The sequence below is a fragment of the Macaca thibetana genome, chromosome 12, assembly GCF_024542745.1.
Source record: "Macaca thibetana thibetana isolate TM-01 chromosome 12, ASM2454274v1, whole genome shotgun sequence".
Classification (NCBI taxonomy): domain Eukaryota; kingdom Metazoa; phylum Chordata; class Mammalia; order Primates; family Cercopithecidae; genus Macaca; species Macaca thibetana.
In genome coordinates, this window is record NC_065589.1 from 102,610,772 (window position 1) to 102,638,257 (window position 27,486).

At 36.1% G+C, this 27,486-nt stretch overlaps 1 protein-coding gene across 3 annotated transcripts in view; it reads left to right on the forward strand.

The window, feature by feature from the left end:
- The window catches only part of LRP1B (LDL receptor related protein 1B), a 1,933,102-nt gene that overhangs the window by 1,766,879 nt on the left and 138,737 nt on the right, over window positions 1-27,486 (forward strand). For all 3 annotated transcript variants that reach the window (XM_050752792.1, XM_050752793.1, XM_050752794.1), the window contains exons 67-71: window positions 8,405-8,521; window positions 16,207-16,313; window positions 21,336-21,465; window positions 23,178-23,284; window positions 23,620-23,752. In XM_050752792.1, coding sequence (XP_050608749.1) covers window positions 8,405-8,521; window positions 16,207-16,313; window positions 21,336-21,465; window positions 23,178-23,284; window positions 23,620-23,752 — 594 coding nt within the window. The remainder of the gene's footprint in view (window positions 1-8,404; window positions 8,522-16,206; window positions 16,314-21,335; window positions 21,466-23,177; window positions 23,285-23,619; window positions 23,753-27,486) is intronic.

Consider the following 27,486-nt stretch of genomic DNA (forward strand, 5'->3'; position numbering starts at 1 on the left):
CCCCCTTCCCCCTACCCCACAACAGGCCCTGGTGTGTGACGTTCCCCGCCCCATGTCCATCTGTTCTCATTGTTCAGTTCCCACCTATGAGTGAGAATATGCAGTGTTTGGTTTTCTGTCCTTGTGATAGTTTGCTCAGAATGATGGTTTCCAGCTTTGTCCATGTCCCTACAAAGGATATGAAGTCGTCCTTTTTTGTGGCTACATAGTGTTCCATGTTGTATATGTGCCACATTTTCTTTCTTTTTTTTTTTTTTTAAATTTATTTATTATTATTATACTTTAAGTTGTAGGGTACATGTGCATAACGTGCAGGTTTGTTACATATGTATACTTGTGCCATGTTGGTGTGCTGCACCCATCAACTCATCATTTATATCAGGTATAACTCCCAATGCAATCCCTCCCCCCTCCCCCCTCCCCATGATAGGCCCCTGTGTGTGATGTTCCCCTTCCTGAGTCCAAGTGATCTTATTGTTCAGTTCCCACCTATGAGTGAGAACATGCGGTGTTTGGTTTTCTGTTCTTGTGATAGTTTGCTAAGAATGATGGTTTCCAGCTGCATTCATGTCCCTATGGCTGCATAGTATTCATGGTGTATATGTGCCACATTTTCTTAATCCAATCTGTCACTGATGGACATTTGGGTTGATTCCAAGTCTTTGCTATTGTGAATAGTGCTGCAATAAACATACGTGTGCATGTGGCTTTATAGCAGCATGATTTATAATCCTTTGGGTATATACCCAGTAATGGGATGGCTGGGTCATATAGTACATCTAGTTCTAGATCCTTGAGGAATCGCCATACTGTTTTCCATACTGGTGAAACTAGTTTACAATCCCACCAACAGTGTAAAAGTGTTCCTATTTCTCCACATCCTCTCTAGCACCTGTTGTTTCCTGACTTTTTAATGATCGCCATTCTAACTGGTGTGAGATGGTATCTCATGGTGGTTTTGATTTGCATTTCTCTGATGGCCAGTGATGATGAGCATTTTTTCATGTGTCTGTTGGCTGTATGAATGTCTTCTTTTGAGAAATGTCTCTTCATATCCTTTGCCCAATTTTTGATGGGGTTGTTTGTTTTTTTCTTGTAAATTTGTTTGAGTTCTTTGTAGGCTCTGGATATTAGCCCTTTGTCAGATGAGTAGATTGCAAAAATTTTCTCCCATTCTGTAGGTTGCCTGTTCACTCTGATGGTAGTTTCTTTTGCTGTGCAGAAGCTCTTTAATTTAATGAGATCCCATTTGTCAATTTTGGCTTTTGCTGCCGTTGCTTTTGGTGTTTTAGACATGAAGTCTTTGCCCATGCCTATGTCCTGAATGGTACTACCTAGGTTTTCCTCTAGGATTTTTATGGTATTAGGTCTAACATTTAAGTCTCTAATCCATCTTGAATTAATTTTCGTATAAGGAGTAAGGAAAGGATCCAGTTTCAGCTTTCTACTTATGGCTAGCCAATTTTCCCAGCACAATTTATTAAATAAGGAATCCTTTCTCCATTTCTTGTTTCTCTCAGGTTTGTCAAAGATCAGATGGCTGTAGATGTGTGGTATTATTTCTGAGGACTCTGTTCTGTTCCATTGGTCTATATCTCTGTTTTGGTACCAGTACCATGCTGTTTTGGTTACTGTAGCCTTGTAGTATAGTTTGAAGTCAGGTAGCGTGATGCCTCCAGCTTTGTTCTTTTGACTTAGGATTGTCTTGGAGATGCGGGCTCTTTTTTGGTTCCATATGAACTTTAAAGCAGTTTTTTCCAATTCTGTGAAGAAACTCATTGGGAGCTTGATGGGGATGGCATTGAATCTATAAATTACCTTGGGCAGTATGGCCATTTTCACGATATTGATTCTTCCTATCCATGAGCATGGTATGTTCTTCCATTTGTTTGTGTCCTCTTTGATTTCACTGAGCAGTGGTTTGTAGCTCTCCTTGAAGAGGTCCTTTACATCCCTTGGAAGTTGGATTGCTAGGTATTTTATACTCTTTGAAGCAATTGTGAATGGAAGTTCATTTCTGATTTGGCTCTCTGTTTGTCTGTTACTGGTGTATAAGAATTCTTGTGATTTTTGCACATTAATTTTGTATCCTGAGACTTTGCTGAAGTTGCTTATCAGCTTAAGGAGATTTTGGGCTGAGACAATGGGGTTTTCTAAATATACAATCATGTCATCTGCAAACAGGGACAGTTTGACTTCTTCTTTTCCTAACTGAATACCCTTGATTTCTTTCTCTTGCCTGATTGCCCTAGCCAGAACTTCCAACACTATGTTGAATAGGAGTGGTGAGAGAGGGCATCCCTGTCTTGTGCCAGTTTTCAAAGGGAATGGTTCTAGTTTTTGCCCATTCAGTATGATATTGGCTGTGTGTTTGTCATAAATAGCTGTTATTATTTTGAGGTACGTTCCATCAATACCGAATTTATTGAGCGTTTTTAGCATGAAGGGCTGTTGAATTTTGTCAAAAGCCTTTTCTGCATCTATTGAGATAATCATGTGGTTCTTGTCTTTGGTTCTGTTTATATGCTGGATTATGTTTTTTGATTTGCGAATGTTGAACCAGCCTTGCATCCCAGGGATGAAGCCCACTTGATCATGGTGGATAAGCTTTTTGATATGTTGCTGAATCCGGTTTGCCAGTATTTTATTGAGGATTTTTGCATCGATGTTCATCAGGGTTATTGGTCTAAAATTCTCTTTTTTGTTGTGTCTCTGCCAGGCTTTGGTATCAGGATGATGTTGGCCTCATAAAATGAGTTAGGGAGGATTCCCTCTTTTTCTATTCATTGGAATAGTTTCAGAAGGAATGGTACCAACTCCTCCTTGTACCTCTGGTTGAATTCAGCTGTGAATCCATCTGGTCCTGGACTTTTTTTGGTTGGTAGGCTGTTAATTATTGCCTCAATTTCAGAGCCTGCTATTGGTCTATTCAGGGATTCAACTTCTTCCTGGTTTAGTCTTGGAAGAGTGTAAGTGTCCAGGAAATTATCCATTTCTTCTAGATTTTCCAGTTTGTTTGCGTAGAGGTGTTTATAGTATTCTCTGATGGTAGTTTGTATTTCTGTGGGGTCGGTGGTGATATTCCCTTTATCATTTTTAATTGCGTTGATTTGATTCATCTCTCTTTTCTTCTTTATTAGTCTTGCTAGTGGTCTGTCAATTTTGTTGATCTTTTCAAAAAACCAACTCCTGGATTCATTGATTTTTTGGAGGGTTTTTTGTGTCTCTATCTCCTTCAGTTCTGCTCTGATCTTAGTTATTTCTAGCCTTCTGCTAGCTTTCGAATGTGTTTGCTCTTGCTTCTCTAGTTCTTTTAATTGTGATGTTAGAGTGTCAATTTTAGATCTTTCCAGCTTTCTCTTGTGGGCATTTAGTGCTATAAATTTCCCTCTACACACTGCTTTAAATGTGTCCCAGAGATTCTGGTATGTTGTATCTTTGTTCTCATTGGTTTCAAAGAACATCTTTATTTCTGCCTTCATTTCATTATGTACCCAGTAGTCATTCAGGAGCAGGTTGTTCAGTTTCCATGTAGTTGAGCGGTTTTGATTGAGTTTCTTAGTCCTGAGTTCTAGTTTGATTGCACTGTGGTCTGAGAGACAGTTTGTTATAATTTCTGGTCTTGTACATTTGCTGAGGAGTGCTTTACTTCCAATTACGTGGTCGATTTTGGAGTAAGTATGATGTGGTGCTGAGAAGAATGTATATTCTGTTCATTTGGGGTGGAGAGTTCTATAGATGTCTATTAGGTCGGCTTGCTGCAGAGATGAGTTCAATTCCTGGATATCCTTGTTAACTTTCTGTCTCGTTGATCTGTCTAATGTTGACAGTGGGGTGTTGAAGTCTCCCATTAGTATTGTATGGGAGTCTAAGTCTCTTTGTAAGTCTCTAAGGACTTGCTTTATGAATCTGGGTGCTCCTGTATTGGGTGCATATATATTTAGGATAGTTAGCTCTTCCTGTTGAATTGATCCCTTTACCATTATGTAATGGCCTTCTTTGTCTCTTTTGATCTTTGATGGTTTAAAGTCTGTTTTATCAGAGACTAGTATTGCAACCCCCACTTTTTTTTGTTCTCCATTTGCTTGGTAAATCTTCCTCCATCCCTTTATTTTGAGCCTATGTATGTCTCTGCGTGTGAGATGGGTCTCCTGAATACAGCAGACTGATGGGTCTTGACTCTTTATCCAGTTTGCCAGTCTGTGTCTTTTAATTGGAGCATTTAGTCCATTTACATTTAAGGTTAAGATTGTTATGTGTGAACTTGATCCTGCCATTATGATATTAACTGGTTATTTTGCTCGTTAGTTGAGGCAGTTTCTTCCTAGCCTCGATGGTCTTTACATTTTGGCATGTTTTTGCAATGGCTGGTACCAGTTGTTCCTTTCCATGTTTAGTGCTTCCTTCAGGGTCTCTTGTAAGGCAGGCCTAGTGGTGACAAAATCTCTAAGCATTTGCTTATCTGTAAAGGATTTTATTTCTCCTTCACTTATGAAGTTTAGTTTGGCTGGATATGAAATTCTGGGTTTAAAATTCTTTTCTTTAAGAATGTTGAATATTGGCCCCCACTCTCTTCTGGCTTGTAGAGTTTCTGCCGAGAGATCTGCTGTTAGTCTGATGGGCTTCCCTTTGTGGGTAACCCGACCTTTCTCTCTGGCTGCCCTTAAGATTTTTTCCTTCATTTCAACTTTGGTGAATCTGGCAATTATGTGTCTTGGAGTTGCTCTTCTGGAGGAGTATCTTTGTGGCGTTCTCTGTATTTCCTGGATTTGAATGTTGGCCTGCCCTACTAGGTTGGGGAATTTCTCCTGGATGATATCCTGAAGAGTGTTTTCCAACTTGGTTCCATTTTCCCCCTCACTTTCAGACACCCCAATCAGACGTAGATTTGGTCTTTTTACATAATCCCATACTTCTTGCAGGCTTTGTTCATTTCTTTTTCTTCTTTTTTCTTTTAGTTTCTCTTCTCGCTTCATTTCATTCATTTGATCCTCAATCGCAGATACTCTTTCTTCCAGTTGATCGAGTCTGTTACTGAAGCTTGTGCATTTGTCACGTATTTCTTGTGTCATGGTTTTCATCTCTTTCATTTCGTTTATGACCTTCTCTGCATTAATTACTCTAGCCATCAATTCTTCCACTTTTTTTTCAAGATTTTTAGTTTCTTTGCGCTAGGTACGTAATTCCTCCTTTAGCTCTGAGAAATTTGATGGACTGAAGCCTTCTTCTCTCATCTCGTCAAAGTCATTCTCCGTCCAGCTTTGATCCGTTGCTGGCGATGAGCTGCGCTCCTTTTCCGGGGGAGATGCGCTCTTATTTTTTGAATTTCCAGCTTTTCTGCCCTGCTTTTTCCCCATCTTTGTGGTTTTATCTGCCTCTGGTCTTTGATGATGGTGATGTACTGATGGGGTTTTGGTGTAGGTGTCCTTCCTGTTTGATAGTTTTCCTTCTAACAGTCAGGACCCTCAGCTGTAGGTCTGTTGGAGATTGCTTGAGGTCCACTCCAGACCCTGTTTGCCTGGGTATCAGCAGCAGAGGCTGCAGAAGATAGAATATTTCTGAACAGCGAGTGTACCTGTCTGATTCTTGCTTTGGAAGCTTCCTCTCAGGGGTGTACTCCACCCTGTGAGGTGTGGGGTGTCAGACTGCCCCTAGTGGGGGATGTCTCCCAGTTAGGCTTCTCAGGGGTCAGGGACCCACTTGAGCAAGGAGTCTGTCCCTTCTCAGATCTCAACCTCCGTGTTGGGAGATCCACTGCTCTCTTCAAAGCTGTCAGACAGAGTCGTTTGCATCTGCAGAGGTTTCGGCTGTGTTTGTTATTGCCCTGTCCCCAGAGGTGGAGTCTACAGAGACAGGCAGGTTTCCTTGAGCTGCTGTGAGCTCCACCCAGTTCGAGCTTCCCAGCAGCTTTGTTTACCTACTTAAGCCTCAGCAATGGCGGGCGCCCTTCCCCCAGCCTCGCTGCTGCCTTGCCGGTAGATCACAGACTGCTGTGCTAGCAATGAGGGAGGCTCCGTGGGCGTGGGACCCTCCCGGCCAGGTGTGGGATATGATCTCCTGGTGTGCCTGTTTGCTTAAAGCGCAGTATTGGGGTGGGAGTTACCCGATTTTCCAGGTGTTGTGTGTCTCAGTTCCCCTGGCTAGGAAAAGGGATTCCCTTCCCCCTTGCGCTTCCCAGGTGAGGCAGTGCCTCGCCCTGCTTCAGCTCTCGCTGGTCGGGCTGCAGCAGCTGACCAACACCGATCGTCCGGCACTCCCCAGTGAGATGAACCCAGTACCTCAGTTGAAAATGCAGAAATCACCGGTCTTCTGTGTCGCTCGCGCTGGGAGTTGGAGACTGGAGCTGTTCCTATTCGGCCATCTTGCTCCACCCCCCGCCACATTTTCTTAATCCAGTCTACCATTGATGGACATTTGGGTTGGTTCCAAGTCTTTGCTATTGTGAATAGTGCCGCAATAAACATTACGTGTGTATGTGTCTTTATAGCAGCATGATTTATAATCCTTTGGGTATATACCCAGTAATAGGATCACTGGGTCAACTGGTATTTCTAGTTCTAGATCCTTGAGGAATCACCACACTGTCTTCCACAATGGTTGAACTAGTTTACAGTCCCAGCAACAGTGTAAAAGTGTTCCTATTTCTCCACATCCTCTCCAGCACCTGTTGTTTCCTGACTTTTTAATGATCGCCATTCTAACTGTGTGAGATGGTATCTCATGGTGGTTTTGATTTGCATTTCTCTGATGGCCAGTGATGATGAGCATTTTTTCATGTGTCTGTTGGCTGCATATATGTCTTCTTTTGAGAAGTGTGTTCATATCCTTTGCCCACTTTTTGATGGGGTTGATTTTCTTGTAAATTTGTTTAAGTTATTTATAGATGCTGGATATTAGCCCTTTGTCAGATGGGTAGGTTGCAAAAGTTTTCTCCCATTCTGTAGGTTGTGTGTTCGCTCTGATGGTAGTTATTTTATTTTATTTTATTTTTTTTTGTGCAGAACCTCTTTAGTTTAATTAGATCCCATCCAAGGAAAACTACAAACCACTGGTCAACAAAGTAAAAGAGGACACAAACAAATAAAAGAACATCCCTACTCATGGATGGGAAGAATCACTTTGTTTTTTTTTTTATGTATTTGAGTCTGAATTCTATAAGTTGCATTTTAAAGTAAAGCGTAAGAACCACCACCAATAACTTACCCACTCCTTTAGCTGATTTGTTTTACTAGTCTGAGACTGGAAGCACTTCACTGTCCATCTCTAGTATGGATGATAAGTAGTTTATCTGAGTACATGAAAGGGAAATGTGTTCTAGATTGTGTATTGAGGCTTATAATTTTATCATTTTAATGTTATTTAATTCATAATTTTGTTACTCCAGAATCTTGCTATTCAGTGTGTTTCATAGACAAAAGGCAATATTATTGCCAGCCAGCTCGTTAGAAACCCAGACCTACTGAATCTCAATTTCCATTATAGCAAAATTCCCAAATGACTTATATGTATGCACATTAAGGTTTAATGGAGCACTGTTTTAGCTATAAATAGTTCAATATTATAGTTTTAATACATATGATTTAAATTTTAAATAAATTCTTATTACATGCTTTCTGATTCTAGCTGATATACATGTAAGTTACATTTGTTGTAAATAGCGCTAGATCAGGAGTGGAAGCACACTTCTTTTATATTGGCTGTGCCATTTAATGATAGTGAAAATGTATTAAGTTCCTAAATTTCCAAAAGTTTTTATTTCACCATCTGTAAAGTGAAAGGCTAGTTAATACTTTTCCTGGTACTCAGTGGAATTGTTTAAAGGTTCATGTGAGATGGCCCATAATTAATATTCAAACTCTATACACATATGAAACATTATGATAACCAATGAGTTTGTGAGTGGGCAGTGGCCAGGATTTAGAAAGAGCAGCTAATCACAGATCGATTATGAATAAGAGCTCCTTAGGGAGAAACACAAGATGACAACCGTAGAATTGTAATAATAACCATATATTTTGTTGCTTTATAGCAGAAATACAGGGTGGAGAAGAGAGGATGTGTCCTAAATGAAGGACAACTGTCCAAAGTGCTGGGATTACAGGCATGAGCCACCATGCCCGGCCAATTTTGATTTTTTGAAAACTGATTTGTGTTGACTTTGCTTGGATGGTCCAATCGGTTTCTTCCTAATTAGCTCACAGTGAAAGCATGAACAATAACAACATAAAACAAGACCAAAAAATAGATTTTCCTTAGCACTTGCCTTCAATTTTTCCTAAGGATGCTTCTTAGTAACTGAATTAAGGAAACATTATATGCCATGGACTTGTCATGGCAGTCAGGACATTGTGAGGGATGTCTTCATGGAAATCTACAATGCAAACTCTGGTTCTTTCCATTACAGATAAAAAGACTTGTGGACCTCATGAATTCCAGTGTAAAAACAACAACTGTATTCCAGATCACTGGCGGTGTGATAGCCAAAATGACTGCAGTGATAACTCAGATGAAGAAAACTGTAGTAAGTAACTCTTCCTAATAATGTTATGAGCTTGACAGCCCATTCCATAAGCAGGATGGCAATTTTTAATTCTGTTAAGGTATACATTTGAACCTGTCTGTCTTATGGCTCACATTTTTATACGTATATTCACATTTGGATGAGAATATTCAGACTACATTGACCTGAATCTCAAATGGTAGAATTATCGAAATACTTATCCTGAGAGTTATTTTGTTACAGTTCTCACAATTGGTAGGAAACTATCATGAGGTTTAATGCAAACCCTTAGTAGGCAACGAAGGAAACCGTTGATGCAAGTTCACACAATGAGCTGAATGATGTGGAGTCACTGTAAAACATCTCATTCTTTAACAAATGGTAGTCATTTCATTTCAGTCTCAAATCCTTTTACACTACAAATTCACCCATGAGCATATTTCAGTGAAATATCACTTATTCTCTCTAGGGTAGTCAACACCTTATATATTCAGGATGCATTTCTCTGAAAATAGAATAACACTATTGTTACCATCTGTCTTCTCCATTTTTATATAATACATTTAAAAATAATAATTATCCCAAAATTTTACTTTCTGAAGAGTATGGCAGTTATATAAAATTTTGACAGTATCTCCAGATTGTAGCATTTATTTCAGAATATATATATATATACTGAAATACATATACTGAGACCTTAAATACTGAGACCAAAAAATACGTATGTATTTTTTGAGACAAGGTCTCACTCTGTTGCTCAGGCTGGAGAGCAGTGGCATGATCACGACTTACTGTAGCCTTGATCTCCCAGGATCAGGTGTTCCTCCCACCTCAGCCTTCCAGCTGCGACTATGGAAGCATGCCACCACACCTGGCTAGTTTTCTTTTCTTTATAATTTGTAGAGATGGGATCTTGCCATGTTGTCCAGGCTGATCGCTAACTCTTGGGCCCAGGCGATAAACCCCGGCCTCCCAATGTGTGCGGATTAAAGGCGTGAGCTGGCCACATTCGGTCTGAGTATATTTCTTATTGGCACTTTTATACACTGTCATTTAAACAAAGAAAGCTACACAAGCATGTTTAAAATAACATAATAATCAAATTCCATTTATTAAATATTTATGTCTGGTACTTCCAAGAAGACTTAATGCAGATTAATAATGATAGTGTCTATTCTTGCAGACATCTCATTGGACTAAGAGCATTCATTTCCCCAGAGGCAGAAGACTAAATCTACATAGGAATACGTTATATGAAAGCATATAATTAGTAGAGTGAAAGCCTGAATAAACCACTCAGATATTTGGCTTGCAAAGTACCAACTAATGTTTTGGATAACTTTCACAACTTAATCTGACCTGTCTTTGGGAATGAAGTATATTAAGCATGAAATCTCCGGATTATTGTGATTATAGAATATCCTGCATATAGAAACTTTTATAACTCCCTCTTTACATACATATCTTCTAACAGGTCATAGTCTTTAGAAAGATAAAGAGCACTGCAGAGAGTCAATAGAGTTTTAGATTTCTCTAAACACCAGTTTTTAAAAACTATGTATGGAAGTTCTCTGATCTACTTAATGATTAAAGTAAAATTCTGATGGGGTGGAGCTGGTAGGGATAGAAGCATAAATACAAAAAATCCCCCCACAATTATGCATATATTTTCTGCTTATTTATGAACCAGAACTTAAGTGTACAAATGTCTACTTAGATTTTTTCTTGATATATTTGGTGTTAATCATCAATAAGGTAACTGAGAGCAAATGCCTTATAATGGAAGGATGTTGAAAGCAGAAGAGGGTGGATGAGAGGCCAACTCTGAAGACATGTCTTGGAGAACTTTTATTCAGGGGGTAGTTGAATCTATGTGAGAAGTTAGCCTACTTTTATAATAAGAAAAACAGGAGAAGAAGGAAGGGCTCACCTGCTTCTGAGTCTGCTGGGTTTTTCTAAGTGGCTGAATATCATTGTACTGACATCTAAAAGTCAGCCTTTGGCACAAGAAAGCAAGGAGAAAGAACATTGACTCTTACTCTCGCTTGTCACTGTGGAAACTCAGTGATAAATCACTGTAGCCACAGTGTCCTTAAGAAAAAGTGAGGGAAGTGGTTGCAGTATCAAGCATTTCAGTATAAAATACCCAATTATGTGTGGTTCTCTTTTAGTGTCTGTTCACTCTGAGCTTGTTGACTAAGGCAAGTCATATTGATGAAGTTGCAGAGGAGAGATGACAGTGAACAAGAATGAAGCATTTTACAGTTGTAATATGGAAGAGTAGTAGGCATATATGGGACAAGTATAAGAGTATGTTCACATTTTACACATGTAAGAGGAGTGTCAGAGTATGTTAGGGCAAATATGAAAGTATATTCACATGTTTTGAACATGTAACAGTATGTAAGAGGTTGGATCCAGGGGTCTAGATAATTGAATAGGATTTCAAGAGGCTATTTTGAATAGGCCAGAAGAAATGGGAAGCTTTCGACATTGACAGTAGTTCTACATAGGCAGACATTTAGTCAATAAAGAATGAGAAAATAATTCAGTTATATATTTGGGGAGCACCAAAATATTAGTCACATTGAAACAAGCCTTAGAAGAAAATACTATTGCTGTACTAAAATCTATCAAGATATTTACAATTGTTATATATTAAAATAATTGTAAACACAGACACACACACACACACACACACACACACATCGCTGTCCTAAAATATTAGGTCTGTGGTATATGTTGTCCTATTTTCTAAATAGTATTGATCAATGTTATGCACTTTGGCAGTTATTGTTAGCTATTATTAAGTAGTGAAACATATCACAGACATATAAATCAACCTAGATCATCATGTGTCGCTTAACAGTGGGGATGCATTTTGAGAAATTTGTCGCTAGACAATTTTGTCATTGTGTGAACAGCATCAAGTGTACTTACACAAACATAGATGGTACAGACTACTACACACCTAAACTATATGGTTCAGCTAATTGCTTGTAGGCTACAAACCTATACAGCATGTTACTGTACTGAATACTATAGGGAATTGTAACACAATGGTATGTATTTGCCTATCTAAACATTAAAAAATTATAATTTATGACACCACCACTGTATGTTGTTGGAAACGTTATTATGTAACACAAAACTGTAGCTGAAAAATAACAGCAACATAATTTAGAGTCACTTTTGGTCTTCTTTGTTTATGAATCTGATTTCATGCATTTACTTTTTAAATTGTGTTGGAGATAGTCCACTGATAGAGATGGGAAGAGTTCAAATAGTAGTGGGGCAATTAACTGCCAACTACATTTTAAACTTAATATGCTTTCTATATTTTTATATTTACATAGGATAATTAGTTCATTGTCATTTTATCATCCTCTGCTTATCATTTCCCTCGTTAAGTGTTCAGCAGGGACACTGCTTGAACAATTTTTTTCTGCTCTTCAAAACAAGAAAATCTCATTGTCATTGGAGTTATTTTGTAATCTGGATCAGAAGTTTGCAAATAATTGAGAAATCTCAACATCTATACTATCTTTAGCAACAAAAAATAAAATACGTCATATATGCCATATACATTACTGATTTACAAAATAAATAACTTTATATCCTTACATTATTAAGAAGTAACTAAAAATCCAATCGATTTTAAAATAACAAGTAATTTAAAATTTAGGTTTACATAGACAAGCTGCTTCTACCTTATTTGAATTTCTAGTGCTTTCACACTGAATTTCTATCAGAAGATTATTTGTATAGAGTGTAAGTTATACTAATTGTATTCTAAAAATTCTTGTCAAATGCTAACATTGACATTCATATAACTTTTGAATTTATCACCAAGAGTTTTTAAGATAGTAGAGAAACTGAAGTCCAAGTCTTTCTGCTCTGCCATTTACTCTATGGTGTTGAAAGCCACTTTTATTTCCAGAACATGATTTTCTTCAGTTTTGTGTAAAATGAATTCCAAAGCTCTTTTCAATTCTGTGGCTGTATGTTTTTGCCTCCATCAGTAATCAGTATTGAAGTAAATAATCAGTCTATATGATGCCCCTGTATTTTGTTCTATTTTCTTTTTTTTTGAGAGGGAGTCTCACTTTGTTGCCCAGGGTGGAGTATAGTGGTGCTGGTGCAATCTTGACTCACTGCAACCTCCATCTCCTGGGTTCAAGTGATTCTCCTGCCTCAGCTCCTAAGTAGCTGGAATTACAGGTGTGCGTGGTGGTGCCCAGCTAATTTTTGTATTTTTAGTGGAGAAGGGGTTTCACCATGTTGGCCAGACTGGTCTCAAACTCCTGACCTCAGGTTATCTGCCCACCTCAACCTCCCAAAATGTTGGGATTACAGGCTTGAGCCACCGCACTTGGCCCTTTATATTTTATTCTTATTGAAGAATCCCAATTAGCCTTCTGAAACATGGAAAGCATACCCTGCAAAAGCTTCTTGGTTGCCAATCTGGCTTGTCTAGATGAGGTTTATGGAAAACCTGGCTAATTGTTCACATGTGGAGTTCCTCATCTACTCTTGGTCCAGGAATATAGGTAATATCAGAGAAAAATTAGCATGAAAATAGCATTTTAGAAATACAGGGGAAAATGTCACACCCAATTTTATTTTTCAGATGGGTTAGCTTTTACTACAGTCATTTTATTGTTGTTCTTCTCTTTCACAAGAAAAATAGTATCATGATAAAGTCTGAAAATTGGTCTTTTACTTTATCCAAAAAAGATCAAAGGTAAGATAAGCAATAAGGAAAAATTCCTTAGGACTTTCCGTGATAACTAAATTACATTTCCCTCAAGAGATTTTCTTTTTGAGCTATCTAGTGGCAAAAGATTTTGAGGTATATGAATGATGGTTAGAAATAGACTCGGTACCCTATTCCTTGATGGTATTTGTGTATGTATAAAAAATTCACGATTATTATTCAGAAGTAGATTTGCTGGCATTTTAAAAAACATGATAGAAACATGTGGAATTTCCACTTTCCCTGGAAAAGCTTTTCCCAGCAAATCTCTCAGCCTCTCTACTGCCATTTTGAAGCAGAATAATTAATAATGTTAGGACAAAGTCTCTAGAAAATGAGCATTCTGTGGAACTCTTGGGTAAATGCTTTCAACTACTGGCTTGATAACTTTTTTAACCTACATCAACAACTTTCAACTCTTTGTATAGCAAAGTGTGTCAAGGCCTGTGAAGCCTTTGCTGTTTAGCATATGATGAGCACACTTACTTTTAAATAGGATAAAGGCAAATTAGAACATTAGAGGAAGAATTAGTCCCATTCTACAACTCCCAATTCTATGAAATTAGATGTTTCTTCTGCTGTTTTTAAACATGTAAGTACGATATATTTTAAATTTACACTTTCTTTATTCTTTTCATTAAAACAATTTTGGCTGTTATTTTCCGTTGTTAAATAAAATGAACATATTTCACTATAATTTATTTCCTCTGAGAATAAAACTGCATGTGTCTGCAACCAGGAGGGCAAAATGGCTTCAGTATGGAATGATGATAAGAGCATATGAGTTTTCTCTTGTTTTTATTAATAAAATAGATATTGCTAGCCATGTACCTTAGATAAGTCACTTGACTTCCCAGGCCTTTAATGTTAATCTCTGTAATATGTGGACACTTATTTTTTCCTCAGTTGTATGGGAAGCAATGATATAGCCTACTAGGAAAAAGTACAGGCCCTGGTATCAGGTTGTCTTGATTCAAGTACAATTAATAGCTCTTCTGCACGCTCAGTGATTTGAAGTACGTTACTTATTATCTCTGTGCCTCAATTTACGCATCTAAAACGGGGTGCAAGTATAGCACATTCCTTAGAGAGTTGTTATAAAAATTCATTGGTGAGTTAATTCAAGTACGTTTCATTAACTTTACCTAGTACTTAACAAGAAATAAGCAATTGGTAGAGGATAATTATTATTATTGTTATAATAAATAATATTAGTATTAATAGTTATTTTTAAGATGAAAGCATAATCTATGTGAATACCTTTTAAAAACAAAAAGGGAAATTTCTTTTGTCACATCTACTAAACAAAGGAGTGTAGGGACATGAGAAGATTATCCATTTAAGGGCATTTTCCCATTCTATCAAATGGCACCTTGTCTTATACCTTGAAGGTCTTGTTTTAAACTAAACTAAGTAGCAGAGTAGAATGAAATGCTTGCTGTCACACACTGCTTTTTCTATAGTTCTTCCAGTCCAACGTTCTGAAAGGGTTTCTTTTTTTTTTTTTTTTTTTGTTTTTGTTTTTGTTTTAGGCAGAATCTTGCTTTATTGTCCAGGCTGGAGTGCAGTGGCACGATCTTAGCTTACTGCAGCCTGTGTCTCCCAGATTCAAGCAATTATCCCACCTCAGCCTCCCAAGTAGCTGGGATTACAGGTGCCTACCACCAAGTCAGGCTAATTTTTGTATCTTTAGTAGAGTCGGGTTTTGCCATATTGGCCAGGCTGGTCTTGAATTCCTGACCTCAACTGATCTGCCTGCCTCGGCCTCCCAAGAGCTGGGATTACAGGCATGAGCCGCCGTGCCTGACTCTGAAAGGGTTTCTTTATATAGAAATGTAGGAGCCCCCATGATACCAAACCATCAAGATGTTACTCTCTATGTAGAAACCAAGGGATCGTGTAGAGCAAAATCCAAATACAGACTGATTCACTCACAATCTTTGTGCAGAAAATCAGGCATCATATGGATATTCCTTAAACTTAATGTCTGTTAGTTATTGCTTCTTGACCCAGTAAGAATATTATTATGTGTGATAGAGCTGCAAATACAAGGAATGAATAGAGAAAACAAGAGGTCTTTCATCATGTAAGATATCAGTCCTGTTTAGAGAACAAAGATGAAAAAAGAGATGATATCCAGCAGTCATATTGGTTACTTGTACGAATGAATTTCTAAAATCCTACTTCATTTTCCAGATGAAACATATTCCAATAGGAATTAAGCCAAGTAGTAAGTCATTAGTATTTGGCTTATGCCTTATGTGGAATATGGGACAGCATAATTAAATCAATAACTGCTAAATTATCTAAATTGACAGGCAAGTGATATGGGGCACAATAAACAATAGCATAAACAAGTGCAGTTTTTAAAGAAGAATCTTACAAACTAGCTTTGTGTAATATTATCCCTATATACTCTTCTTGTTCCAGTAACTCCAGATTTTCTGGGAACAAAATTGAATAATTAGAATGTTTTTAGAATACATAATAAAAAGTCAAATACAAAGGCTAGACTAACTGCCCAGTTAATAATAAGCAGTCCCATAGGTACAGAGAGTCACAAAATGTCATACTTACTTAAAGTAAATACGTAGAATGACATAGAACTCCAACAACTAAAAAGGATCATTGTTATAGTATGACAATAGGTACATTTTCAGGCTTTTAATTTTACTTTGCTGATTTATTTTTATTAAACAGTAGAACATTTATCTTTGATCCAACTTGTTTTGGTCATGCCATTTTGTACTCATGATTTTAAAATAAATTTGAAAAATTATTATATTATGTACCATAGATACTTCATGAGACTTTTCCTAAACAATATGTTGGTTCTGTTTGACTAACCTCTTTTTTATTTCTTTAATGCTACTTCATGTCATATGTCATATAAATTTTACAATGCCCTTGCATATAATAGAATAACCCTGTGCTGTTTTTCTGTCCCCAGAGCCACAGACATGTACATTGAAAGATTTCCTCTGTGCCAATGGGGACTGTGTTTCTTCAAGGTTCTGGTGTGATGGAGATTTTGACTGTGCAGATGGCTCTGATGAGGTAGGCATTTTTGTAAAATCAAAAAGAAAGCAGTTATTTAGAATCACATTTGTAATTATTATTACTCAGTCCAGTAAGTGCGGCAAGGACAGCTCAGAAATACACTTTACTCCTGACACACTGAGATAAGTATTATATCCGTGTGCTGGGCTGCACATCCCCAGCACAGGGAATAGCTCTTGTGCTGCTATTGACAGTTAATTTTATAGTCTGTTTTACCTCAACTGGTGAATAGCTGGGTTGGGAATAGGATGTTTGAAAACCCTATTCCCTATAGCTGATGCCCCTGCCATCTGTGAATTAGTTCATAAATTTGCTGCAGTATTTATAGTCAGGACTAATATTTTTATGCATTTTAAACAGTTTCTTCTCCCCAGTCTCTTTCTTCAATAGTTATAGTCTTACAGACATCGATGTGGGTCATCAATTTTCATGAAACCACAGGTTGAGCTTTGCTTCCGTGATGAGTCACAATCCATTTATAATAAGGCCTATGTACACACAGCTTTAAGTGAAAAAGTTTACAATTTCTGTGGAAAATTCTATGAACTTAGTCTGTGCTAACATTTATAATACTTCATACAATTTGTTATTTATGAATTTATGTCCTTATGTTTCAGATATTAATTACTCCATGATGCTTTAAAAATAATAAACAACCCATGATTACATATATTTTTCTCAGTCAAATCTAAAAGGAACCCAGCTCTGATATCCCAGTATCAGTGATTTCACATAGATAATATCAGAAACACAAGGTTTGCACAATCAATTCCAGTAAGAAGTGAAGGAAAAAGAGTTCTGGCCGGGCGTGGTGGCTCACACCTGTAATCCCAGCACTTTGGGAGGCTGAGGCGGGCGGATCATGAGATCAGGAGGTCGAGACCATCCTGGCCAACATGGTGAAACCCCATCTCTACTAAAATACAAAAAAATTAGCTGGGCATGATGGTGCACGCCTATAGTCCCAGCTAATTGGGAGACTGAGGGAGGGGAATCGCTTGAACCTGGGAGGCAGAGATTGCAGCGAGCTGAGATCGTGCCACTGCGCTCCAGCATGGTGACAGAGCGAGACTCCACCTCAAAAAAATAAAAAAATATATATTGTTCCACAGCATACATCATGTATCCTGTATTGCAATGATTCCCTAAAGCTCTGCTGCTTTGAGAAGCATATGTACTCACCTCTTATTAATGCCCTCCCACTGACCATAGACTTGGCCAGAGGATTTTTGCTGCAGCTCTGGAGGTTTCTGTGTTTCAGTTCCCAATTCCCTAGATATCCACTGATTTCCTGCCTCTGGGGGAGACACTACAGGTTTCTGCTCTTTACAGAATTTATGCAAACTAGGTCTCTTCCCACCCTGAGGCATTCCCTATAGGACTGGACAATTCTCCCTTCTCTCACCTTTTTGAAAAGTCACAATAACCACATTCAACAGCCTATATTTTGAAAACAAACACGTGTAATTTCTCACCTGAGGGCTAGCAAAACCTAAGTCTCAAGGATGAGAAGGTCACTCAAGAGAAAAAGTTGAAAAATACAGCGCTTCTAGTCATAGAGCTCTTCACAAAATAAAAGTCAAACCATTTTTTTTTAACACAAAGGAGAGTTACATTTTTTTACATTTACCAGCCACATATTTACCTAACATTCATACATTTGAAAATTACATTAAACTTTTCTAAGGCAGAAAAACACACTTTAATTAAACTCATCCATGAAAATATCTTGGCTTTGGTTTTATTTAATATGTAGAACCAATCTGGGTAATATGTAAAACATCAAGAGGTGGGGATATATTGCTTAAGGCTTATATATTTATCTTGAATCATATTCACAAGATGTGCAAAGTGTTTATACAGAATCGAATACTACTTCTTTAAAATCTTATTCATGTAAAAGTAGATATCCTTATTACCATGTCTCTCATCCCATAAGTTGGTGAACACAGTGATTTGATGGTTAAATATATATCCATATATCCAGACATTTGCATGATAAGGCTCAGAAGAAATGAAATTTATTGTAGTAAAGTCATTTTTCTCTATATTTATAGACGTTTAGTGCAGTCTATATGTAATGAAGTAGCTAACACTATTGGTAGTTGATTTCTATCTTTTTTTTTTTTACCATCTAGACAAAAAAAAGACTGAACAAATGGCTAGAAAGCAGAATTACACACAGAATACTCTCACATTAAGAACAAAAATTGAGAGAATTGTGAAGATAAGTTTCTGTATGAATGAAACTGATAATATTAGCTTGTTAATAACAAAAAAATAAGAAGTTTAAAAAGTTGGTTCAATCTAATTGTATAGCAAGTATTTATCTCTGTGGTACACACAAAGAATGATTATTTAAAGTGATTTTAAATTATAATATTTTTCCTCTACATTTAGCATAATAGGTTGTAAGAACAAAAAAGCAAAGAAATCTTAAACTGCATTCATAGACTTACCATTAATAATAATAGTGGTTCTGCTAATTTGAAACATGTAGGGAAGTTCAAATGCTTATTTATGTCAATGTCATTAGAACTCAAAATTTAAAAGTAAAAGAAAGGAGATATAAATGTAGAAACAAAAAGTTAAGTAAAAATCCTCTCTTATTAAATCCGAAAGTATCTTTATAAGATCTTGATTAATCTTTCTCTTTCTAAAAATATGTGATTTCTACTTCTGCCAGTGAAAAGTCCTAGAACCGATTATAAACCAATGGTAATGACTATCCTGAAATTCACCAAGTGGTCTCTAAATACCATTTTCCAATTAAAGGAAAGAAGACTCCTTTGAGATATGCCTAATTTTAGGTCTGAGAAAATAAATGGACAAGATGAGCTGCTAACATCTGAGATTATTAAGAGAGTGTACAAAGTGCACAAGAACAAACTTAAAGGAACTTCCACTGACAAAAGGGACAATTTGAGCATTAGAAAGAAAAATGACTGGAAGGGATTAAAACCCACACATACACACACACAATGTATAAAAATCAATGAGTTCACAACAATATTTTAAAAAGCAAAAGCTCATTAGTCACTTTGGAGGTTGCAAAGGTAACAACATTTTTAGGATGCAATTAGTCAAATTCAGAATGTGAACTATTCTATAGTATAACTGACCTGTTTTCTTCAAGTAGTAAATGGTGTTTTAAAAAACTGAAGAATGAGAAATAGTTATACATTAAAGAAACTTTAATTCAAGGTATAGATCTCTTTTGAGTCCTTACGTTACCAAACAGTATTTTATATAGCTAAGTGACACACCCGTGCCATTGGTCATTGAGCTGTTTTACTTAAATGAGCCCACTTGCAGAGATAATAATTCATTACTTCTAAAAATGTTTACTGGATAGTTATTATAATCATGTGACAGTATTAGATACTTGGTTCACAGACAGGCATGATCTTTACCCCAGTAGAGCTGGGATAAAGTTATATGAGATGTTAATTTATATTTGTTTTCTACATTTGCTAGTTTATTAATTTATTAATTCACTCAGCAGTTTGTATTGAATGTTTACTACGTCCCAGGCACTAACAGTATGGAGAATACAGTGGTGAATAAAACACATGACATCTCTTTCTTATGACATTCTATAATGTCTTTCACGTCATTTGCTATTATGTAGCTTACTCCAGATATCCCACATTTCCGATTATCCTTACATATAAAAAGCTTTTTCTTAAGTAGTTCCATTTCTACTTAAACTGTCGTCACAAAGAGAAAATTTCAGAAATTTAGAAAGTGAACTCTCCTTCCTTACATGGGGATGAAACTGGGAAGAAGCAGCAAGTAGTAGTTCAACGTGCTTTACTTGCTAGGAGTTCCATAAACCATGAGATTGTTACACTTTCTGTGGAAGAAGCAGACAAGTACATTTTGGCAAAAATAGAAATTCTCTAACAACAGAAAACATCATCCCAGTGAGACACTTCATTAGAGTAGTCCATTTCAACCAGAGTGTTCAGACCCAGGAAAGGTGATTTCTAGTGACTCCATTTCATTCATCTCATAGGCAGATCCTCAAAGGTAAATTTGCCATCTTGTTTGACTTCCACATAAAATCTGTATATGGACTAGCAGAAATGTAAAGGTTGACAGTTCATTTCATAGTGCTTTAGGGAACAATACCGGAAAAGAAGAGAAGGAGAATTACAAACAACTAAACTGTAAAAGGACTGGTACAAAGGAAAAGAGATGGAGAGAGGCGAAAGAAGGAACACCAGGGGAAACTTTGCCAATGCAAAACAGATTTGTCTTAGGATTTTTGTGTGTTTTGCATTCCATATCCCTAGCCTTCTTCTCCCTCTAGCCAATAAACTGGATGTAGTTTCTTAGAATTAATTTTTGAAAAAAATAATTGTTTTTAAACAAGATGTGGCTACATTGCCTAGACTGGAGTGCAGTGGTATTCATGTGTGCCTATCATAGCACACAACAGCCTCAAATTCCTGGACTCAAGCAATCCCTGCCTCAGCCTCTTGAGTGGCTGGGGCTATTGTGCCAGCTAGAAGTAATTCTTTAACCCTTTTATTATCTCACAGTCTTCATTATCACCTACAATTATTAAAATTCCATTACCCCATAACTGTCTACTGAATAATTGTACTCTCAGAGTAACTTAATTAGCATGATGAAGCCATAAAATTTGTGTTCTTTTTTTTCCATTTTTTGTTTTATTATGACACACAGGGACAAATCAAAGTGGAAAATTGTTATTATTCTGTTATTTAGTCATGGGCTTAAAATATTAGCATCTGAGCCACTTTTATACAGTAGACATGGTTCCTACACTTCTGGGTTACTATGCGTAAGTTGTCTAGTCTTTTAGTTTGTAAACATTTTTCTAAAAATGCAATTTTAATTACATCTGTGTTGTTTTTGACAGAGAAATTGTGAAACAAGTTGTTCCAAGATCACATCCAGGTTTTCTGTACATAAGTTCCCTTATCTTTTAAGTGCGTAGACGTGTTTCTAAAATTTTAATTTTGATTATATCTCTGTTGTTTTTCATAGAGAAATTGTGAAATAAGTTGTTCCAAAGATCAGTTCCAATGTTCCAATGGTCAGTGTATACCAGCAAAATGGAAATGTGATGGCCATGAAGACTGTAAATATGGGGAAGATGAGAAAAGCTGTGAGCCAGGTAAAAAGATTGAAGTGATATTTCATTTAGTTAACATTTTACCTTGATAGAATTTAAATTTAAGCAGCAGTATGCAGAAAACAGTGGCAAATATGTCATATGTTTACCATGTTTAAGAAATGGTCTGCAAATCTGTGGATAAATTAATTAGTGTGTTCTTCATATGTTTTGAAAGTGTTTGGGAAGATAAGATCATTACTTATGAATGGAATCCAATCACAATTTCCCCAAATTTGATTTTCTGGTATCTATATCATATTATACCATTTGGAATTGTTTCCCCAAGATAGCAAAGTAAAATCTGTTGAAATTATAAGTACAGTAAAAGACAAGGTTTTAGTTATGGAAATGATGATTATGAACTAAAATGTACCCATTTCAGTGTGATGCTAGCTAAGAAGAAGCATAATTGTATTGTTTGTATTTACATCTTGGGCCAAAATTTGAGTAAAGTTAGAAAGCAAAGCCAGAAAAAAAGACACTATTCAATTTATGTGCTAGGTGGCTCTATAAATATACTCATTAAAATACTTCATTTTTAATTATATATTTTAATTACATTATCTTACAGAAAAATATTACTGGTGGAAAACTATACTATAATGTATGTATGAGCATAAAAACATTACCTTGAGAGACTAGGTCAGAGTCACAGCTATAAGACTCATACATTACTATGATCCAGTACCATGTCCATGGGCCATATTGTTAATTGATCACTTATTTCTTTCTTACTAAATACAGACATGTTATTAGACTCCTTATGTACACAGATCCCTAGACAAACACTGCCAATTAAAAGGAGTTAAAACTCAAGGAAAAAGCTTTTTAGTATCCTTGAGCTAAGGAATTCAGACCACGAAGTCATTAAGTAAGTACAATAGACTACATAGTGGTCTAACATAAGGCCAGAAGCCCAGACATTTGAATGCAAGCCTAGCCAACTCAAGCCCATAGACAGAGGCAGCTGTCATAATTTCTGTCAATTAATTAGACTGGGTAGTATTTACATCTTGTGACTAATACACTTACGAATATTACAAACTTGCCAATATTATACTTGTAAATAACATTTAGCTGCTTGTTTTTCTTAATTTCTGCATCATAAAGGAACACTGCACATTCTGTTAACTCTGTTAATTACACATGTATTCATATTTAAAATCCCCAAACAATGCAATTCTTAGAACCTATTCAAATACTTTATTTATGTCAATGCAACGAAATAGATATCACTGGGTCTATGAGACCATGCCAAGATTTCTACTTTGTGCTTTATGCAGTGAATGTAAGATTAACATACTCAAAGATTACTAAATATTATTACAGTTTTGAAAGTAATTTGAGACTTCAATAATTTAAAATAATTTAATTTAAAATTGTAAAAATAAAAACTCATATAACACTTCAAAATCAAAGGGATGAAGGATATCAAGGTTTTCTTTTTCCTTCTATGGACTATTGAGTAAAATTCTTACTGCACAGGCTATTACATCATGAAGTATATTTAATATAATGCAATAATATTATAAATAATTATAAAATTATTTAAATAATTTAAATGAATCTGTAATACCAGTCTTTAAATATATTTATATAGTATAAACTATTTTTATTATCATCTATAAATTCATATACTTATGTTTATGTTTTTATTTCTAAAACCTGTTATTTTTACTCTATCTCAATCTCAAATTTATAATTGTATTCAGCTTCTCCTACTTGCTCATCAAGTGAATATATATGTGCCAGTGGTGGATGTATTTCAGCATCTTTGAAATGTAATGGAGAATATGATTGTGCTGATGGTTCAGATGAGGTAAAATATATTGTTTAATTAAAATATTTGAATTACATGAATTAGGTTTAGGCAAACAAATGTAATGAAAGTAAAGGAAAGAATCTTGATTCTTAGCACAGTTTAACATGTTGGATATGTACATTGAATGCAATCATTTCAGCAAATTCTTGAATCTTCATGCTGTCCATATACTAAAGTTCATTCTCATTTGTAGAAGTTATATTCACTAAGACAAAGTGAAAGGAAGTGCATGGTATAATAAATCTCTAGTATTACAAGCTGCATGTTTATTTTGACAACGATTGTGTCATTATCATTAATGAAAACTGCAGTGTCCATTTGTATTTGAACAGATGGACTGTGTGACTGAATGTAAGGAAGATCAGTTTCGGTGCAAAAATAAAGCCCACTGTATTCCAATTAGATGGCTGTGTGATGGAATTCATGACTGTGTGGATGGCAGTGATGAAGAGAACTGCGACAGAGGTAAGGTATTTGTGTATGTGAGTGCCTGTAAATGAGAGAATGAGAGTTAAGGTGCTGTGCAGAATACACAGTGTGTGCTAGAGGCAGAGGATAGAATCTTTAAATGATTCTCTTTCCTCTTCCAAGTTTCATTACATAGCAGCCTGGTCTAAATATGCAAAATCCAGATCATTGTCAGACAGAGCATAATCTCAATCTGGGCATGACAAACACTAGCACTGGGCAAGAGTTTACTGAGTGTCTACCATTTCAGACTAGATGCCAGGTCAAGTATAGGGATATGTGGAGAATACAGAGAAAGTAGTCAATAAAACCATGACTACAAAAGTATATCCTGAATTTTCTGTACATTCTTTCCTTTCACATTGCTTGCCTTACTCTGAAAACATAGGAACAACAGATGGCATACTCAATTGCACACATTCATATGCTGTATGATATCTAGGTATAGGCCGTGCCCCAAATCCCTAAATTTCCTTATTGCAATATCATTGAGAAAATAACCTACATTTTTTTTTTCAGTCTAAAAGACAACTTTCCGTTTTGTCATAGATTATTTCCCAGCTACGCGAAGATCATTTTCTGACAGATAACCACATTTTAGTTTCAAGCCACCACATTAAACGTAGCAATGGTTACTACTTAGAGTTATTTCCCAAAGCAATTGTGTGCTGAAGATTAAAATGATCACAAATGAATCCATATTTGCTATTTTCATTTTGTTAAATACATGTTTTAAATACAAAATTTCTTGTGACCTGCTTACAAAGTCTCTCAATAGAGTTTACACTTCTTGGTGTTTAGAAGATCATTAATAGAGATGGTACTACATATTGCCACGTGATTCAAGGCACTTGAAAGTGCACTCTAGGTTTACATACTTTAAATCTGTCTCACATGTTTACTTGTGAATATGTAGTCACCTAAGAAAAACAGTATTTTACTTTCTTTAATATTATTTGAGATGTTTATGGATATCTCCATCCCAAACCTGATAAAGTGTTGTATTATGAAGAAAAAATATAGTTTTTTTTGTTTGCTTTTTTTTTTTTTTTTTTTTTTTTTTTACAGCTCCTTGCAGAGCAGGGCTAACTCATAGGAAGTGCACCCAAAGTAGGCCTTCAATTTCATTTTGAATTTGGTGTTTATAATAGAGAGCGGTGAAATGTGAAATGTCCATAATAGCTCTTTCTACCTTAGGCTAAGTTCTCACACTTGCTGTTTGTAATTGGTCACTCTAGAGACAGCAAACGTTGTGGACAGTCTGGCAGCAATAACTCATGTGACTTTTGTTTTCAAAGGTTTGGGGATGATGATTAAGCTACTCCTTGTTTTCCATATTCTAGCGAATCACCTCTGTTGCTCAGCTTCAGTCACTACCACCTGCCTAGTTCATTCTCCCATTGCTTCTTGCTTGGACTGGCATAATGCCATGTAACTGGTCTCCCATACATCCTATTTACTGTTACAAGGTTCATCTTATATAAGTGTCCCTCCGATTGTGTCAGTTTTTGCTCAAGGTACCTGATTACATACAATCAATTCAATCTAGTAATCAGGGTTACAAGAAAATGAGCCCATTTTACCCTCCCAGGCTTACTTTCTACTGCGCCTCTTTATGTATTGTATCCTAGCCAAACTAGAAAATCTCAACTACCTTTCAGATCTAAAATTATTCTACTAAATATTTAATCTTAATGACTGAAAAAGAGTTGAGAGCCTTTAATTCAATCATTTACAAATGTTTCAAAGCCCCCTTCCCCTCCATTCATACCTCTAACTTGGTTTTCTTTGCTGCTGGGTAATTAAGCTCCAATGACATATTTTAGTGTTTAAATTATTTGATCCCATATGAATGTACCATAAGGCATTACCACATTCAGATTTCTAGTATTTAATTTACTCCCAGGAAGTGGCGTAGGTATTAGGTAAAGGCATTTTAAGGCATTGAGGAAATGGGATGCCAGAATAAACATCTTTTCTGTTAAATCTCATTTCCATTCATTTCCAATCAGGATACACATGAGCTAATAGGAGCTGAGTGTTGGGAACAGGAATATATGAGAGCTCAAGGATAAACATAACACATTTTCCCAGTGAATCAGTTTTACTAGTTTACTTTAAAAGACAAAAATTCAAAATACTCTGGAATTAAAAGCTGCATTCATACTTTTGAAGGTAAAATATATGGCCTCAAGGAAGTGTGGTGCTTGTTCTGGCCTGAGTTTCAAACTTTACACTTTATATAATACTGATGGAAAAGATTGGGCGGTTATTTTTTGAGTAATTATCAGCTTAACAATGTATAAGTTAGTCAAATAAATTATAAAGTATTATCATGTATTAAAGCTTCTCTCAACCCAATTAAGATGAGAACTCTAGATGTTTATTTTCTGTGATGATGCACTTGACCAGATTTATATGAACTTGTCAAGGCTTCTGTTATAATTTAGTTGTATTATTGTTAATTAAGATATACTTTTCTATTTTCCTAATATTTCCTGTTGAGCTGATTAAGAACATAACTGGGAAACTGGAATTTTAATTCAGCCAATCTCTTTAAATTATACCTTTTTTGTTGTTTATATGTGCTTTATGCCATTTCAAAATAAGGAATTTTAAGTGAGTCTCAGGATGTCATGGTAGCCCCATGATGCATTTTTTTTAATGCAAATTTTTTGGAGTACAACATCAAGTCTTTAGTAGGTTACCACAAAACCCTTGCCTTTCTATTATAATATAATTTCATTTATACTTCTCTTCTTTTAAATAAATCAGTGGCATATCCAACACTCATGTGGAGAAAATTATAACGTTATCTAATGCAATACCTTAGGGAACTCATTTTTTAACAAGACTGATGTATATGGTACAAATAGAATTTTCTAAAATAATCAGAGAATGTCAAAAGTTCACAAATTCTGTTTGAATGTAATCCATTGTAAAATGGAGCATGTTATGAGATTTAGTCATTAGAATCTTTATGCTAAAAGTAAACTTTGCTTCATATTCTATGGATTTGATTTTGAGTTAAGGCGATATACTCACTTCGTACTGATATTCATATCTTTAATTTCTTTAGTACTAAGGACTGCGCACTGCACATGCTATCTTTTTTATTGTTTTCAGAGTGAGACAGTTGTTAAATAGTACTGAATTTTATTGCACAGGTTTTCATAATTGAGATTAATTGTAAAATTATAGCAGTATGGAGCTCAGCATTGCAGAAGTTTGGGAGAAAGGGCTATCCCAATGACAGATGTTGAACTGTCAGAGTCTCACATGGTGATATTCACCTTGGTGGATTCACCCAGCCCTTGCCTTTGTCTGTTTCTTAGTTTGATGGTTCTCAGAGATGGCAATGTAAGCTGTGCCAGTTCTGCTGAGCACTTTTGCAGACAATTGTACTGTTATTCAGATCAATATCAATATAAATTCTTGGTCTAAACTTTATCTTTTACTTAAGATACTAAGCAGTCTGCCCTTGTTTTCCTAATCATGTTTCTGCCATTAGTCATATCAGGTTTTTAAAAAGGCAACTATCTCAAATCTGTTACCAAGCCATCTCTCTTAGTAACTTCACCTTCTTTACAGAAATAATAAAAATCATGAGCATTTTTCAACATCTGGCTCCACCAAACTAACAAATCTACCTGTAGCTGGCCTCAGGCTTTCCTCCTTCCTTCCTCCCCAAACAGAAGACTTGTTTCACTTCCAGTCTAAGCCCATTCCAT